Source organism: Arvicanthis niloticus, chromosome 4 (genome assembly GCF_011762505.2).
Source record: "Arvicanthis niloticus isolate mArvNil1 chromosome 4, mArvNil1.pat.X, whole genome shotgun sequence".
In the NCBI taxonomy this organism is placed as follows: domain Eukaryota; kingdom Metazoa; phylum Chordata; class Mammalia; order Rodentia; family Muridae; genus Arvicanthis; species Arvicanthis niloticus.
The window spans coordinates 101,239,769-101,259,600 of record NC_047661.1 but is presented as its reverse complement, the minus strand read 5'-3'; the positions used below and the strand labels follow the sequence as shown (position 1 = coordinate 101,259,600).

General features: G+C 39.2%; 1 protein-coding gene across 4 annotated transcripts in view; it reads left to right on the top strand.

Moving 5' to 3' along the window:
• Window positions 1–19,832, top strand: part of Ndst3 (N-deacetylase and N-sulfotransferase 3) — a 163,163-nt gene that overhangs the window by 44,380 nt on the left and 98,951 nt on the right. For all 4 annotated transcript variants that reach the window (XR_013110117.1, XM_034501345.2, XM_076933214.1 and 1 more), the window contains 2 exons: window positions 9,076–9,163; window positions 14,232–14,386. Coding sequence is in view for 3 of the 4 variants with exons in the window: in XM_034501345.2 (XP_034357236.1) it covers window positions 9,076–9,163; window positions 14,232–14,386 (243 nt within the window). In the remaining variant the exon portion in view is untranslated. The remainder of the gene's footprint in view (window positions 1–9,075; window positions 9,164–14,231; window positions 14,387–19,832) is intronic.

Genomic DNA, 19,832 nt, shown 5'->3' with positions numbered 1-19,832 from the left:
AGCCTTCAGAGGCAAGAAATGATCAGGACTCTCACGGAGGCCAGCGGGGCCAGAGCTGGTTGAACAGAAACTTGACAGGGCCTAAGACTGAAGCCAGAGCCAGGCAGCATAGTGACTTCTGGAAACCAGCCCACACTGCTACCAAACAGCCTGGAACTTCTAAAACTCATACTACGAAGAACTTTCTTAATGCCAGTATAGAGGACAGAGAACATCTGTAAGGGTCCATGATTTGCCAAAGAATGATGCCCTAGACTCAAATAGAAAGTAAACACAAAGAGTGTTTTACTCTGCAGAAGTCCAGCATGCTGGGGTCTCCATTACAAAGAAAGACAATCGAATGAGCTCATAGGCTCCATTTAAAGCACATTGGAATTCTGGGATAGATGAGCTTTATCTTACTCCATCTCTAGGTATTCCAGAACCATTACAGGGCATGAAAGCTGGAGCCTGGGGTTCTTTCCATTAGTAATTGACTTGCTTGGGTTTTCCTGGGCTTGCTCGGTTCTTAGGCCTCATCTCCTTAACTGCCAATTTGAAGTCTGTCTTGGAATCTACCTAGCCTTCTCAATCTACTGGGAAAAAAAAAACAAAAAAACAAAAAACAAAAAACACTGTGCATATAGCATCCATTTAATAAGATTCAGCTGTTCCCATACACAGAGACATCAATGCTCACAGTTGTACGCTCTAAATCTTCTCTTCACAGAGGTGAAATTCACTGACCTCTAATTAGCCATCTAGTTAAAATTAGAGTTGTGGCCATTAGCATTTTTATTAACAGATACAGGCACTACCTCTGCAAAGTCCAGACACTGTCCTTACATACATGGAACCCACACCCGTGGCTCATTTGCACCTCATCCCAACCCTGGGAACAGTCTACTTTCCCTCTCTATGGATTCAGACACTGTATATAAATAGATTCCTACAGTATCTGACCTGTGTGTTCACTCGGCTTGCTTATGAGGCTTGTCTGTGCTGGGACATACATCAGTACATTGGTTTCATGGGTGAATACTATCATATTGTGTGTGTGTATCCCAATCTGTTTATCCATTTATCTATCTGTGGGCCACAGGAGCTATTTTCATGATTTGGTGATTGGGATTCGTTACTATGAACTATTGTACAAGTATTTGTGTAAAAACTTTTCAGAATTTGGAGTATATACCTGGAAGTGGAACTACTGGATTATACAGTGATTCTATTTAGTTTTGTAAGGAAACACCAAGCCATTTTCCCTGGAGACTGGATCATTTTATAATATGGAATGGTGATCTATTTTACAATATCAATGGTGATTCTTTACCTATCTCTGAGCCTCATAAGCACCTCCTCCTTCTGCCTACTTGCCTTCTCAAGGGTGGAGCTGTCTCCATAGGCCACTGTGCTTTAGCTAGCATGTACTCTGAACAGCTGCTCCTCCCAACCTGGCTGAAGAGAACTTTTATATTTTTAACTACAAAGAAAAGTTTTAGAGGGAGAAACACGGAGGTTTCACATCCCAATTTGAGTCTCAGCGGTGGAGGGTGTAGGGGAACCAATGTCCTAGTTTGAGACAGGCTGCCTGGAAGACTCCCCTCTTGCCTCTTTGTTCTCTTCACATCTTCAATTGATCTGATAAAACTCCCTAAAAGCAAAAAAGTCAATCAGCATGACTCCACCAATTCTAATGTTAATCTCCTCCAAAAACAGCCTCTCAGACACCAACTACCTGAGTAACTCATATCCCATTCAAAGTGCAACAGAAAATTAACAAGCAAAAATAAATTATTTTTTTTAGAAAACTTCTAATTTGAAAATGCACAATGTCTATTATTTAAGTCATTCATGGAGCTGTTGACTACCTCTGCCTTCCGTACACCAGGAACCTAGAAAGCCAGTAGTTGTCAGCACCTTTTCAGATGCTAAGGGCAAGAACAGGCCCATTAGTTAATTAGAGCTACCTTGATCATTCAACATTCCAAATCAAGAAACACACAGGAGATCCTTAGAGTGTGGTGTGATGCCCCAAACACCAAAATCACCCTTGGGTCTTACTCCAGGAGTACTGCTCAGGGTTTCTGTGTTAGAACCCAGGGGTCTATATTCTGATAACATTTTTATGTGATCTACTGCTACTTTTAAAAGCAAATGTTATAAGTTATTGAAATCATTCGGATAATGTGTAAACTCTTTTTACATATAGTTGATTTGTGAGATGTAGTTGATGGGTTCCTAAGGGTGTCATACTGTGATTGTGGACTATTTTTGCCTTTATTTCTTTACATAAGTCTTGGGAAGCACTGATATAGGAAACAGTTTCTCAAATTAGATAGATAGATAGATAGATAGATAGATAGATAGATAGATAGATAGATAGATAGACGGACAGACAGACAGACAGACAGAGTCCTGGGAAGCACTGACATAGGACACACTTTCTCAAATTAGACAGACAGACAGATAGATGATAGAAAAATATTTTCTGATTTTATTTTTTTACTTTGAGTTGTATTGACATTTTCATCATGATTTAATCATAATTTTACTCCTAACCCACTGAACAAACACACTTGCAAGCCAGGCTCCTAACATCACGCTGAGACAGGATAAATGTAGATACTGCCTCATGGAGTGGTTAGTCAAGCTTCAGCCCCACTTTGCTGGAAAGGTACTGAGGGCATTGACCATGTGTGTTTGTAAGTACTTAGCATTTTAACTTCTTGGGAAGAACAGGTAACATTATTTACATGCATTAGCATATTTTATGACATGTGAAATCCTTTTTCTTATGCGTAGTTAATTGAAGAAGACATAGCTAGCAGTTCCCTGAAGTTACTGCACTGTAGGGATTTGTGAACTGCTCTGTACATTTATTTTTTTCTTTTAAAACTGTATCAGTATTTTGCCTATTTATGTATATCAACCGAACACTAAATAAAATATGCATAAAATCTCAAGCATTCAATAAAGAATAGCACTTAATAATTTTCTGTTTCCTAGTTACAAACCGTTTTGCCAATTTCAGTCTAACAACTATTTTAAGAAAAATATCCCTCAATATAGAATTCGAAGTTTATGTATAATGTATGTTCCAGATGAGTTAACAGATGTAGCAAACACTTTAATATACTGTGTAATTCTTTCCCCTTACCTTCCACACAAACATGCATGTCTTTACTCTACTAATACAGAGTATTAAAGTATCATGGATATTCTGGTGGGGAGTGGAGGATTCAGTAACATCTTTTAGAAAGAGGCTTGGAACCCTGTGATGGTGACTATCGGACAGCTGCTTGTTGAACCTCCATTTTAGTGGGAATGGGTACCCACATTACTGAAGAGACATTTGGAATACAGCTGGGAACTGGCACTGTGGGCATATGGTTTCTGTTCTTCGCATGGCTAACAAGAGGAAGCAGAGATGGAATTTTGTGGCAAAGCAAGAAATTTTCAAGCTTGGTAAGAAGGGCCAGCGGCCCTCCTAGAGTCCCAGCTCCATTGTTCCACGTTAGGGTTTTAGAGACTTGGAGCCATTTCTCCCACGTCATCTGAAATACGTTAAACTATACTTGGCCTAGTTTGTCTGTGATAAAACACTGGTGACACAAACCTGAGAAGAAAGGATTTGTGTGGCTTACACTTCTGTGCCATAGTCCATTGTGAAAGGAGCTCAAGAAATGAACCTGGATGCAGAAACTGAAGCAGAGACCGTGGAGTGATGCTGCTTATTCCCTTGCTCCCATACTTACTGAGCCTGCTTTCTTATACAGCCCAGGGCCACCAGCCCAGGTTGGCCCCATCTTCATCACTCAGTAACCATGGAAATCCTCCCAGATATGCCCATGGGCCACTCTGATAGCAGCAGTTCCTCAGCTGAGGTTCTCTCTTCCCAGGAATCTCTAGCTATTGTCAAGTCAAACTAACCAGTGCAATACTCACCATTAAAATACCTTCCTCATCTCCTATTGTCTCACCAACCTAGTCTATTCACTTGCAAATGATAAAAGAGTTCAAAATATAATCTAGGTGGTATAAATAAGAAATAAAAAATTAGCTGTTCTTCTGAAGAATGCCACACATTTGCTGAATACTAAAATGACTCTCATACAAAAAAATGTTTCGCAATTATGTTTAATTTTAATTTTTGCCTCTCATTTTCTCTCTTTGATATACTCGTTCTGTTAAGGAAAGTTGAGTGAAATCCAAAGGCACATAAAAGCTTCCATTTTACTCACTCCTCGGAGCTCAATTTCTTTAAATTGAATCCTTTTTTTTGCCGTTAACCAGATCTTGCAAATGTTCTTGACTTTACATAATGAGGACTTGGAAAGCCAAGAAGGAACGGCGGCATATACATTCAACTCTGAAAAAAATGGGTTTAAGTTTTTGTGAATTATGTTTGAATGCAAATGTTGTATAATTTTATTGGACAGTGTGTTCCTTTTTAGTTCTCTACTAAGCATTTTCAGATTTCCTGCCATGTTTGTTTGTTTGTTTGTTGAAAGTGGATAGAATTACTTGCCTCTTGGGAAGGTTTCTGACCATGTAAATACAGACTTATACAAAGAACAGGATTTATGTTTGCCAAAGTGAAAGGAATTCAAATGTATAATAAGCAGAAATGCTCAAATCAGTTCTAGCACAGCCATTTAATGTGACCAGTCTTCTGGTTTGATTAGAAGGTTTGATTTGAAGTGAAAGGATAAAGCCCATCCATAATACTCTGTTGAATAAAAGATGCAAATATGTTCTTTTAATTCTAATTACAGCATACTCTAATTCCTCCTTCATTGCACGATGGGTATCTTTATGATTCTAATTTCCCTACATCTCCTTATAGCTGCATCTAAACGGATTGACTTAATTATTGAGAAAATAGGAGAATGATAACAATACTATTTTTATAAGCAACTACAAAATGCCTTGTTTTAAAAATAACCAATGGTATATGGAGTTGTAAAAATATACTGTACTGTTAAATACATGCTATATTCTGGAATTCCTAAAAGTAAAAATACCACTTTTCAATAATGAATACACTTGAAACTAAGCCCCATGCTTCCAAGGCTCCTACACTAGCCATTGAAGAGATATAATCATTTGCCTTTTCCTTCCCAGACTCTACTCCCCGGAAAGGGTCTATTTTCGAGGGTTTTTTTTTTTTTTTTTTTCTCCATTTTGGTGTTGTAGCAATGATTTTATTTGTTATTAGTTTTTGATACTGTCACATCATTTTAGACACATCACAAACAGAGAACCAAAACAAGGAATCATTTTTTAATATTCATAGCAATGAGCACACTGCCTCAGGTAACTATTTCATTACAGTAATAACAAGTTTAATGAAAAGAATGTTGTCTGAAAACATTCCCAGGTACTTAAACTTCTCACACAAAACATTTCAGTGTATTTTGTAACAATGGAAATAATGCATAAATATGAGACATTTTTCTCATGCACATTTTCAAAATCTGGTTTGTAAAAATCAATTAAAGTATGAGACGTATTGCTGTTTATTCTAAATACATAAATACCATCTGGGCACAAATTCTCTCTCTACCATGTGTTGACTCATGTTTTTTTTTTTTTTTTTCTTGTGACCACATACCTGGAAGAACTTGAGGGAAGAATGATTGACTTTGGCTTCTGGTTTCAGAGGCAGCTTCATAACATGGAGGGTGTGGGAGAACAGAATACTGCACTGTAGCATCCCACACACAGAGGAAGGGAAAACAAAGAAGGACCAAGGCACCATACAACCCTCAAGGGTAAAGTCCAGAGTTCCACTTCCTCTTCCCTTGATCACCTCCCAATAAAGCCATCATGTGATGAATCCACTTAGAGTTGGTCCAGTCTGTGAGTCAGAGCATCAGGGTCTAACCAGCTCTGGGATACCCTTACGGACACCCCCAGGTTTACTTCACTACCTTTTTTAGCACTTCTCAATCCAATCAGCTTGACAATTAGGAAGTACTGTCTCACCATACATAGCGTAGTTCTTATCACCATATATTTCAGTATATCTTTTAAGTTCTTGGATGTTTGTTTTTTAAAATGTGTTATAAATGTGTGACGTATTCAAACTGGCAAAATCAGGGGTAGTTGAGTCATCAGAATTCATATATTCTAGCTGTCAAAGATATTATTTTGCAAGAACTGAATTTAGTTTCTAAGGCTCAGGAATAAGAGGTTAGCATGTTCTCTCCTAATAGCAATAGTGATCATAACTATATATTAAACAGTCAATGTATGGTCACAAAACAAAGTTCACTGAAGAATAGTTCCAGCAAAAGGGGCAAACAACAAAAAGGAAAGGACAAAGGCATCCCAGGTTTAAGGAGAAGTCATTAAATATGCAAGAAATAATTTTAGAATAGATTTTTGAATGTTTATTCAGTGAATGAATAATTAAAGGATGAATTTGAGTAAAATTAAAAAAAGAAAGAAAGAAAGAAGACTTTAAAAGGGAAGATACACAGAAAATGTTAGCCAGGATGTTCAGCTGGAATGAAACAACGACCTACCGGAAGAACAGGACAGGTGGGGGAGGGGCAAAGAAATCATGTGATTCACATAAAGACAGCAAACCAAGTAGCAAATGTCTGGGTGTATGGATGGATAGAGAGACAATAGGTAGACAGATGACTGATAGGTAGACAGATAGATAAATGATATATAGAGAATAGATAGGTGATAGATGATAGGTAAATAATAGATGACAGATAGAAGATAGAAAGTGGATAATAGAATAAAGGTAGATAGGTAGGTAGATGTGATACATGATGGATGGATGGATGGATGGATGGATGGATGGATGGATGATAGATATAGATACTTTAATGGCTTCTTAGCAAACTTAAACCAGCATGTATGGTTTACCCTCATTATACGCTGACTTAGAAGACCCTTTTAACTTTACAAATGAAGGACCAAGCTCAAGCAAGTGCCACAGACTCCCTCGAGCATTCAGTGGTAGCAACAATGTCAGCTGTAGTGATGGTTTCAGCCGCAGAGATGGCAGAGCAGCGATGCTCAGTGCTGCACACATGCTCCAGACACTGAGCAACAGCTTACACCAATTGTCTCGTTTAATCATCAGATAGAGCTCTGAAGTGAGTAGTGTTACCTTGACTTCAACAGCGATGAGACTTGGGTTTGAAATAACATACCCAAAAGTGGAAACACGGGAGATTCAGAATTTGAGTTAAGACTGACTGACTTCCAGGTCTGTCCTCTTAAAGACTAAACTGTAAGGTCCACAGTCCTCACCACAGGAGCCAAAATAAAAAAGGATCAGACCTTCTACCTGCACAACACCCTCCCTGCAGATTAACTTGGAGAAGTAAGGGGTGCCTTTCTTCACTACGGCACATTCCCTTGTCCAGGTTTTCTTCCCATGCTTCTATGCCCCACCCTTATAAAGGCAAGACCTTACCTGACATCAATTAGACTTTATACTCTCTCGTAGCATGGTGTGGATTTCCAGCATCAAGGGCTTACATCCATCAGTGTCATGTAGATCCACATAGTATATCATTCAGTCCTGCATATCACAGAGTTGGTTCTTGCAAGCAAAGAAATGTTAGGAAAACAATTGCATACTTACACTTCAATAACTGATGATTAATTAGGCGAGTTTAAGTTGGGGAAACAAGGATTTCCCCCTCCACATCTACACAGATTCACTTGCATTTGAATAAGGCAGGCAGTCTTCAGGTGGTCACAGGTAGTAAGAGGGAGACTGAACATGGCAGTTCAGGCACTACTGAGATTCAGTTCTGTATTAAAGAACACAAGTTTAGTTGTGGGCCTGGATGTAGGAAAAAGAAGGATCTGATAGAAGGTCACTGTGAGAGCCCAAGTTATGTCTGCTTTTCATTTGGGATCCTTTTGTCTATGAAATTAAGCAAACCATTTACCTCAGTTTCCTACTGTGTAAAATGAAGTGTTAACCAGGATCTTTTTGAAAACCAACAGTGCTATTTATGTTTGGTTGGGGCAGACACTAAGTTATAATCACACACACACACACACACACACACACACACACACAAACACACACGCACGCAAGCATGCACAGCAAGGGGGAGGCAGAGCAATTGGTCGTTGAAATTTAAACAGGAATCAGGAAGTAAAGGGGAAGAAACACTGAAAGTACAGTAAGTAGTCATAGACAGACAGCAGCATTAACCCGGAAAACCATCCTTCAAAAGTGCCCCTTACGAGAAGTGCAATATGTGCACTCTTGGCACTGACAAAAGCTTGACATAACTTAGACAAGCAGGGAGGATTATTGATTTTGTCTCACAGTTTCAGTTCATCATGGTAAGTGGATCAGAGCAGAGACTTTACATCATGATGTCCAGGTAGCACAAAAGAGCTCAGACGAGAGAGGGCCTATGCTAGCTGCCTTTCGCCTTTTGTTCCATCTTCTTTTCCAACTTGGTCCTGATCTACTGAGTGATGCTTTTCATATTCAAGAGATTATTCCACTTAGCTAATCCCACCTCCTAATTCTATCATGGACACACCCATAGGTGCATTTAACTAATCCCATAGGTGTTTCTCCATTCAAACCAGTTGTCAGTCAAGATGAACCGTCCCGAATATTTTCTTGTTTTAATGGTCAAATTATACATTCGCTTTACCTTCTTATCTTCATGAATAACAATCATTATCTTTTGGGTATCTCAGATTTAAAAGTTAAAATGTTTGCATTTTGAAGAACAAAGATATATCTGAGAAATGCCAGTATGTTTTTTCTCCACATAGGTTCTTGCCAAGCTTCATTTAAAATGAATGTCCTTTTAGAATTGGTTATCTATGTCCCTGAGAGGTAAAAAGAGATATAATACACCACTTCCTTTATACATATGGATAAAACTTTTTCTTCCATTTTGCTTTCTCCAGCCAACATTTTTTTCCCAGATTTCTCAAGGGCTGAAGTGTGAGTACATGTATATGCTGTATAATCTTAACACTATCCATAATCTGCCATTTGATTCGAATAGCGCCGCAGTCTTACTCTCTGAATGTCTTTCAGTACCTTGTCACCCTGAAATGCCTTTTGTTCATTCTGTATTTCAGGCCCTGCTTGACACTCAGAATCTTTTGCGCACACAAATCACAAATTTTACATTCAACCTTGGATTTTCAGGGAAATTTTATCACACAGGTAAGGCTCCTCTGACTACTCTGCCTGAAATTGCACTTCCTCCCTGGTCCCTCGTCCCTGCATCCTTCCCCTGTTTTCCTTTAACTCCATTTAACTACTTTTAACCTTTAGAAAATGTTAATGGTTCTAAAGCTTGTAGTATTTTCAAATGCCCTTTCTTTTTTGCTGACCTGTAATTTGCATATAGAAAAGTCTATAGTAACAAACAATCTTTAGTGAATTTTCACAAACTATGCACAATGTAACTCTCAAGTAGAGCAAGAAACTATTACCATCCCCTCACCCCATTCCCCTGAGTAGCCTCTACCCTTCAGATGCTAACACTTCTATACTGCTTCCTTGGCTTCCAGTATCTTGTTATCTTCTACATAAGTGTAAAATTCACTGTATCCAGCTCTTGGTGCTGTTGTTCAACCTTGTATTAGTCACATGGATGTGGTGCTTAGATTATTGTTCTCTCTTTTCATTTGCTGGTAGTGTTTCTTGTTTGAGCATACCAACACTACTCCATTCTACTGCAATGTAGACCGTTCTCTCTAGCCTTTGGCCTTTCTTAGTCCATCCTGTTATATGTTCACCCTGTACCTTAGAGGACTTGAGTTCTTTTCTGTTGGCTCTCAGCCCAGAGTAGAGTTGCTCAAATAGCACATATATGAAAAAAACTTGAAGCAGAAAGGCCAACCAATTTTACAAACTGATTTTTCCAGTGTGCATTCCTACTTGTCTGAGGACTGTGCCTCATAGTTCATGTTGTTTCCCTTTTAAATTTTAGCTGTGCTGTGGGAATGTAGAGATTCATATGACGGTTTTGATATATATTTCTCCTCTGAACAGGAAGTGAGCATGTACACATGATTATGGGCTATTTGAGATCCTCTTTTGAGGAGTTCTTGTTTCTCTGTTTCCTTTTTGTTACTTGTTTGTAGAGCCTTGTTCCATTCTGCCTGGTGATTTCTCAGTTAAATGTTCTTTTCTCTCACAGTCTAGGATGTTTTTTCTCTCTCCATGTTTTTGAATAATGAAAATACTTAACTTCAATGTCAATTTTATCTTTTCTAATATTTTTTTGAGTCTTGGGCAATATACAAAATCAGTTGTGTATTTTGCATATCATCCTTAAAGTCATAGATAAATAAAAAAAAAGAGTGTAATTTACTGTCCATCAACAGAGTTGAAGGAGTAGATTTTAGAATTATACAGTTGTACTGAGTGTAACTTTAAATAGCTCAAACACGCCCAAAGATTAGAAGACTAGATATTTAACAAGTCTGTCCTCTCTATAATTAATAATGTCTCAGACACAATTCTAACAAGTTTCTTGTTGGATATTGGTAACATTCCTCTAAAGCTTCTATGAAAATTCAAAGAGCCAAGAATAGCCAAAGCAGTTATGAGACAGAGGAACCAAACAGTGGTAGCTGCACCAAGAAACACTATTAGTAATGACAAAAATCACTGCCAGTAAGAAGTGTGGTGGCAGAAGCTTAAAGGGGGAGAGAAAAGCAGTCATAGAAACTAATCTCATCCCTGATGGAGATGGGTTTTCCAATAATCCACGCTGACCACAGAACTTTACTGTGGAAAGAAGGTGGCTTGACCCAGAGCTGAGAAAAAAAGACACACACATCTCCAGTGACCTACTTTCTCTAACCATGCCCTTCAGATTTCTACCAGCTCCCAAAATATTACCACCAACTGACCAACCCTTCAACACATGAGCCAATGGGGATGCTCCATGTTCAAATGAAACAGAGAATGATGGGAGAAAGAACTATAGAATTAAAATCAGAACAGTCCAAAGTCAGGAAATACACAAATCAAACATCTCCTGGCAACTTAGTCTTCTTCCTTCAACACTGGATGCTAGAAATGATGTCATTTGTCCAGCTCGTTCTTTCTGAGCAATGAAGTGTGTGAGATGTATGTGTGTGTGTTTGTGTCCTTTTTCTTTTTAAAGAAAGCATTTCCCACATAGGTCATGATGAATATGCTCTCTCTAGATCAAGGAAGACCTGCATAGGTGGAAAACAGAGCCAAGATTGTCAAGATCTCATTATCTGTGTACAAGATGAAAGGTCCCACACAGTTATAGCCAGCAATGTCTAAGACCAGATATGTTATTTTTCATGAGAACCAATATAAAATTTAATTTTCATCCTTTCAAATTAGATATTATAAAACTTAAGTAAGGTGCATCATCTTCCTTTGTAAATTCCTTTCTCTGTTGAAAACTGTCCTTTTTACTGTCATGAAGGAAAAGAGAAAATGGTGTTACTGAAATAGAAAAAAAAAATGTTTCAGAAGAGAGCTTCCTTCCTTTCTTTTTTAAATCTTATTTTATATGTTTAGGTATTCTGCCTGTGTATGTGTGTGTGCACTGCATGTATGCCTGGTCCTTTGTGAAGGCTGTAAGAGAATGTCAATCTCCTGGAACTGGTGCTACAAATGGTTCGTGCGGGTGCTGGGGAAAGGACCTGGGTCCTCTGAGAGATCAGCCATTGTTCTTAACCACTGAGCCTTTTCTCCAGCCTGAGGCTTGCCTATTTTTTTAATTATTATTATTTAATTTAAACATTCTCTTGAATTTAAAGGGCCCAAAGTTATATAGCTAGTAAAGTGCCCAGACTGTCCCACCCCAGCTTAACCAGAGTGTAATTTTCCTACAGAGCTTTATAATTGACAGTCAGTCGTTAGGGAGGTTATGTGGCAAAACAAAGGGTTCTGGCCTCCACAAGTCCAGTGAGGCTGGAACAAATCAGAAAAACACTGAGAAGAACACCTACCCAGTCTGATTGCATTGTAGAGTCAACGAAAATGTGGACAGTACCATGGTATATAGAATTAGGAAATTCTGGTCCTATATTTAAAGTCTGCGTTTGGTCAGTGAATAGTAACTAAGGGCCCTGAATGTGGGGTTACTTAATTAAATTAGCACTCAGGGCTCTCCTAACCTTCACTCTTGCTCAGGGCATGCCTCTTGCACTCTGTAAAGATCAGTCTCCTTATTTGAGAAAAGGGGGTTTTCTGTGGCCCTTACCTCACGTGGGTGTTGTGACAACTGAACAGCACAGTGACATAAAGCTCTTAACAACCGTCTTACCTTTGCTGAAGTCTCAGTTGCCAGGAGTTTGCGATAGAAAAGCAAAGAAGGTTGTACTGCAGAGTGAGGTTTTTAAGTAGACACACAGTAAAATCTGCTTTACTTGACACTGCCTCGATTGGGCTCAAATATCATTGGTCATAAGGTAAGGGATTTGACTTCTCGTTCTTGTCCCCCTCTGACTCCTCCAGAGGAGGCTGGAGTGATCCAAACATAAGCAACCACATTCATTTTATTTGTTCTATCATAATCTTGAAAGTAATAAATAGATACTTCCACTCAATATAATCTATTCTGATCAAAAATATACCCAAAGTGGGATTCAAGGAAGCCAGATAAATAGAGCTATTAAGAAAAAAAAAAGACATAAAATTATGTTTCCTGTGAATTAAGATAAATCTCTCAGATGGCAGAAATCATTTCTCTAAATCCAGCAGGCTTGCAATGTATAAAAGTTGTAATTGCAATTTTACAACGATTTCGGGAAAAGATAACTAACTTGCTTGAACCATCTCTCTAAAGAAAACTCCGAGATCTGTCACTTTTTCCTCATTAAATAAACTCTGAGCAAAACTAGCTAGAAAATGAAGCGTTAGTGACAGACACACTCAGGGAAAGACAGAGATTCTGTGTGGCAAGGAAAGGGGAGCAGAAGCTGCAGCCTGGGAAACAGCTCACACACTAGGGATCCGGTTAACTCTATCACAGTCTCCTGGCTGGGGAGGCAGAGCTCAGAGTGAGACGACCACTGGAGAGCCTCAGGAACCTTCCCTCTGTTTCCACTGTGATAGGTGAGGCAAGGAACTGCCATGGAACCACTGTGTGCCAGCACCATGGCCAAACCAGAAGCTATTTTCTCCCATCTGAATATACAGTCCATGTCAAATAATTTACATCCTCTTCCGCTGTCCTGCTATTTGTAAAATACCCATTATTCTGCTTTATTCATTTCCTCTACACTATAAGCTGTACAAAGACTCCATTAATTAGTCTGTCTTTGTGAATGACTATATTTATTATTAAACATGGTACTTAACTATTAATTTTAAAGATGGCATTAAAATATTTTGATATTCCTATCTCGTGGTTAATAATGTTTTGTAGGTTTTAGGGCTAGAGAGATGGCTCAACAGTTAAGAGTGTGCACTATTCTGTCAGGGAACCAGAGGTGAGCTGCGAGGAACTATGTCAAGGTTCACAACTAGCTGTAACTGGAGCTCCAGGGGATCTGACGCCCTCTTCTGGCCTCTGCTGGCACTACTGCTACATGCAGATAACCCAGAAAAATCCAATGTCTCCCAAGCAGTTATACAAGATTGCCTGAAGGGCTGCAGTGTTTTCATCGGCACAGCACATATGCACATGACTTAAACTATAAATAATTTTTTAAAAGTTTTATCATAGTTTCTTATTGTTCCCTAACAGATTTTCCTTTGCTAAATTTTGGGTTTGATGACTTATTTACATGTAAAATACTATAAAGGGTGTCTTCTAAATAGAGTAGATGATAGATGATTGATAGATGATAATATAAATGATTGATGTATAATAGATACTACATAAATGATCAATGATAAAGATAATAGATAATATATACATATAGATGATAGATAATAGATGATAGATTAAAAGGTAGATAGATTGATAGATGATAGTTGATAGATATGATAGATGATGGATGATGATAGATAAATAGATAGATAGATAGATAGATAGATAGATGTTTGATAGATGATAGATAGATGATAGATGGATGATGATTGATAAATAGATGATAGATAGGTGATAAATAGGCAGATAGTTACATAGATAGGTCCATAATAGATGATAAATAAAAGATAGGTAGATAGAGAAAAAAGATAGATGATTGACAGATCATACATACATACATACATACACACACATATATACATGCATATGATGAAGATGCAGCTGGAATTAACTGAATAATCATTTCTGCCCCTACAGGAACTGAAGAAGAAGATGAAGGGGATGATTGTCTGCTGGGGTCTGTGGATGAGTTCTGGTGGTTTCCTCATATGTGGAGTCACATGCAGCCCCACCTCTTCCACAATGAGTCGTCTCTAATAGAGCAGATGATTCTCAACAAAAAGTTTGCCTTAGTAAGTAACTTGCTCTGACTGCTACACTTACCGTGTATACAGTGGGGAGGGAAGCAGGGAGGTGTTTGAGTTGGAAAGTGTCTCGGAGTTCTGGTGTGCTAGCTTGCCTTAAGTGGCTTTTCTCAGTAGAAGTTGGTACTGTGTCCTCTCCATGTATGGCTCTTGTATGAATATATCTTTGTACTATGCCGTTCTCATTGGATTTGATTCTTCGGGGAGTCTAACGTAAGAAAGAGTTCACAAAACATAAGGCTCAGTTTCATGGCACTGTGGCCAGCATTCACAAGAGTCATGGCCTTCTAGAAACTTCCTGCTGCACTGCACTGAGAGACAAAATGTATGCACAAAACAAGTCCACGGCAGAGTGAGATACTCTGTGACCTGGCTCTGTGACACTCTAAGAACACAAGCTCTCAGTTCTGAGAATAACTGTCATCGAGGTGGGGAAGAAAAAGTTGTGGTGGAAAATGGAATTGAATATACCCCAAAATTCACATAAAACAAGGATATCAAGATGAATTGAAATGAGGTTGGGGTAACAAACCAGACGAGACCATGATGTAGACACAAGTCTACGAAGATTCAGAAAACCAATGAAGAGATATCTCAAACCTGATAGGATAGAACATTTGCTCACTGGCAGAAAAGTATGCTGGTTTATATGCTTTGGGGTAGGGAAACTTACAGTAAAACTTCTAATAAGTACCGTATAAAAGGAAATGTACCCTTGGTCAGAGAGAACCCAAATCAATTTACGTGGATGGTATACTAAAGCAGCTGCAGTGGCCAAGAAATTTTGCCAACAATACTATGGTTCTTTACTCAAACTTACACACAGACAAGTAAAAACATACAAACTGTATTTTTTCTTAAAGATATAGAAAATCTAACTCTTGGCAGGGAGCACTTGCTCATGTTTGTCTTTAACTTTTGTTTTGTTTACTTGGTTTTTTGTTGTTGATGTTTTACTTATTCACTTCACATCCCAATCCCTGCCCCACCTCCCAGTCACCCGCTTCCACAGTCCTTCCTCCATTCCCTTTCCCTTCTCCTCTGAGAGAGTGGAGGCCCCCATGGGTATTCCCCAACCCTTCATTGGTCACAGAGACACTTCAAGTCTCTGTGAGGCTAGGCACTTCCTCTCCCATCGAGGCCAGACAAGGCAGCCCAGTTAGAAGTACATATCCTACAGACAGGCAACAGCTTTAGGGATAGCCTGCTCCAGTTGTTTAGGACCCACATAAAGGTCAAACTGCACATCTGCTACAAATGAGTGGGGAGGCCTAGGTATAGCTAGTGTATGTTTTTTGGTTGGTGGTTCAGTCTCTGAGAGCCTCAAGGGTTCAGGTTAATTGGTTCTGTTGGTCCTTCTGTGAAGTTCCTATGCCCTTAAGCACCATCAATCCTTCCCCCAACTCTTCCATAAGAGTCACCAAGCTCCATCTACTGTTTGGCTGTGGGTGTTTGCATCTATCTGAGCCAGCTGCTGAGTGGAGCCTCTCAGAAGACTGCCATGCTAGGCTCCTGTCTGCAAGCTTAATAGAGCATCATTAACAGTAACAGGGATAGGTGCTTGTCCATAGGATGGGTCTCTAGTTGGGCCTGTTATTGCCTGGCCATTCACTTAGACTCTGCTCTATCCCTGCATTTCTTATAGACAGGATGAATTTTGGGTTGAAAGTTTTGCAGGTAGGGTGGTGTCCCCATCACTCTACTGGGATTTCTACCTGGCTACAGGAGGTGGCCACTTCAGGGCCCATATCCCCAATTCTGTGAGTTAAAGCTAAGATCACCCCCATTGATCCTTGGAAGCCTCCACTATCCCAATAAACCAAAAACCAACTGGTTTTTATCATCTTTATAGTTAGTATCATAAAAGTGTCATTTTCATTTTTTGGCCTTGATTCCTGAAGCGGTCACCACTACAGATAATGGGAATTAAAAATCTTTACATTTTTGTTTTGTATAGTTATAACAGTAGCTCAATATGAGGTTTACACAGTTTGTAAGTACGTGTTAGTTAATTCAACTTCAGTCAAGGTATTAGGCCTTCAGGGTGGTGTTGATGCTAAGTCTGAGGATGAAAGAAACATGAGTTACATTTTCTAACTTAGTGTGCATTGCTTCTTTTAGTATCCCCAACAACCCTGAATTCCAAGTATACGTACTCTCCCTTTATAGGTGAGAATCATAGAATACACACTAGGATTATAAAGATCACTGCTAGAATAAAGACAGAGATCCAAGTCCTCTAATGCTGCATAAATGTGGCCCCCGGGGTTCCTCGCTCAACTCACTGGTGTCAATCTAGTCTCAGCTGCTTAGTAATTGTGGCTGTAGCTGGCCATCTGGGCAACATAAGGAAGTGAGGGAACTTGAGGGAGGACTCCCAGGGAACTCGCCCCTTGGCATCCTGTACTTCCTGATACAGGAAGAGTCTCTTAGTGATCCAGGAGACAACCTGAGGCTAAGCAGCTTCCCACTTGGCTGAATACTACGTACTCCACAGAGAAGCTGCTTGAAGTCAAAGAAGCTCCCCTGTAGGGAATCGGACTGGCTACTCATTAGAGCCAATAGACACATGCTTGACCTCCGTGAATGCTGCATTCCTAATGGGTGATGCTCTGCCCTTCCCTTTCAGCTTGGAGGAGCTTAACATGAGCAAAAATGTTTCCCGGTAAGATAGATAGGGGAAATGTGCAAAAGGCAGCAGGCTGCCTTGGAAGCCAGAGTGTATTCAACTAATGGTGATGGAGAAAGGCAATGTTTAAATGAGTGAGTAAAGTATATTTAAAATGCCCTTCCAACTAAGAATCTGAGCGTATGATCCAGTACCCCAGGCCCTACTTTAACAGGCTGTAGTCAGACACAGCTGTTTCTATTTAATTAGTAAATCTATCTGAACTGTTAGGTTTCTGCATGGCTTGGACTCTTCTGACTCACAGAGGCACTGAATGTTCATTTCAGTAGCTTCTTATGGAAGATCAGACAAATTCTTTAAGCCAGTTCTCAACCTGTGGGTCTCAATACCCTCGGAGTTGAATGACCCTTTTACAGGGGCTACATATCAGATATGCTGCATATGAGATATTTATATTACAAGTCATGATAGTAGCAAAATTATAGTTGTGAAGTAGCAACACAATAATTTTCTGGTTGGGGGATCACACAACATGGGGAACTGTAGTAAAGGCTCACAGCATTAAGAAGGTTACAAACCACTGCTTTAAGCATACTCAGATTTGGTGGCTGAAGCCATCAAAGAGAATACAGAATTACAGCTGATAAGGGAAAAAAAATTAAGAACCAAATATAGACTAATTCAATTTTCTAAAAAATTTTTAAAAATATATTTTATTTTGAAATTTTCAATCTTGAATTTAGGATTATAATGTTAATGGTTGACCTATCTTGTATTTGAAATATCTCTTGTATAGCATTAAAAACAGGATAAAATATCACTAGAAAAGTAAAATAACATTATATTTGAGCCTCAAAAAAATCATTACTAATACATTGTCTCATTTCATAGATTGAGTCTAAATTTAGCAAGTAATTTAAGAATTTAATTTTAATAATAAAACAATTAGTAGAAACTTTTGTCAGAAAACTACCTCCCTCTGTCAGATAATTCTAACATTTGGAGGAGGACTTGTTATTTAGGGATGCTGATAAGTTTCATATTGTTAAATTTGAGATAGGGTCTCATTGTGTGTCCCTGGATGGTCTAGACCAGGTACTTTGTGGACCAGGTATTTTATAGACCAGGCTAGCTAGTCTTGAGCTCACAGAGATTCACCTACCTTTGACGCCCAAGTGCTAGGATTAAAGTCATGTGCCACCATGCCCAGGCAATGGTATTTAAATTGTTCTATACAATTATATTTGAATTAATAAGAGTGAGACAATGTTCCTAGGGAGTGAAAGGCTTCCTGTAACTTGTACTCCTGGTTTGCATTGTATCATTATGATATTAATATATAATTTTAAATATATTTTTAAAACTTGCAGGCTTTAAGGAATACACGATCATCTTCCAATTCGTTTCTTTGCAGCTAGAGAAAGGAGAAGTCCTATTTATAAATTTTTCAGTAGAGCTTTTTACTAAAAGACACATCATGTTTTCATCTTGTATTAATGTTTAATGCAAAGTATAATTTTAGGAGTCTTGGTAAAAGTAGAGAATTCCAGTCAGGGTGAGTCTAATCTGAGCTGATAGACCGCACTCCAAAGTAAGCCAAGCAGCACAGTGCAGGGAGGTCACTCGTCATCAATCAGAACAAAATGACTGAAGCGTGTAATTTACTTCACAAAATGAATGTGTGGAGGGAGAGGAGAGACAGAAAACTAAAGGACAGAGTGTCAGGCTCATGTTCAACTTCAGAGAACTGGGATCCCATGCTAGTTCCTACACTATGAAACATGACAAAAATATTCTTCTTAACTCACTATCTCACCTCATACCCTCCTCCTAGACATCACACTTTGCCACTACTCAGCTACTCATGAGTGCCATCCTCCAATGTTAACTCTATAGCTAATGACAGTTCTGAGTAGTCCCAAAACATGTTATGTGGAATGGTAAGTGTGTTGAAGACAATGAATATAAGTCATCAATCAACTTAGATATAACTAGAATCAGTGTATTCATAATGTAAATCATAGGAGGATGCAAGAATTAGTATTTTTCGTGCAATCTGAGTAACTATAGAAAGAGTGGTGTTGACATGCTGGTGTCCCATAAGTGACTGTTAAATTAGAACACAATTAGATACTTCTTCAAGATCCTGATTCTATTAACTGTGATCTCAAACTCTATGTTTTTATCAAGAGACAAGTAGCATTGAAAAGATAGTTTGTTACTCAGACACCAAAAGGAAGATGCATGCCACACTGTATAGACATGTGAGGTTACCCTGAGTGTGAAGAAGTGCTTTCTTCATGATTTCCTTGTGTGAACCGAGGCAAGCAGTGGGCTCTGAGGTGCAGGTGCTACATTGGCTTCTTGGGCTTTGGCCCTAGGAGACTAAAGCAGAATACTGTACCGAGCACCTGAGTCATGACCATTGGAGATATAAATGTGGAAGTCCTAGAGTGGTGGGTCACACTGGGAGTGTACAAGCCTTGCAGTGATGGGTCACACTGGAAGTGTGCAAGCCCTGGAATGGTGGGTCACACTGGGAGTGTGCAAGCCCTGCAGTGGTGGGTCACACTGAGAGTGTGCAAGCCCTGCAGTGGTGGGTCACACTGGGAATGTGCAAGTCCTGCAGTGGTGGGTCACACTAGGAGTGTACAAGCCCTGCAGTGGTGGGTCACACAAGGAGTGTTCAAGCCCTGGAATGGTGGGTCACACTGGGAGTGTGCTCCTGGGCATGACCTCATTACCTCCAAGAACTGGCTTCACAGTACTCGCACTGTCTTGAAAACCCAGCACGTTCCCAATCCA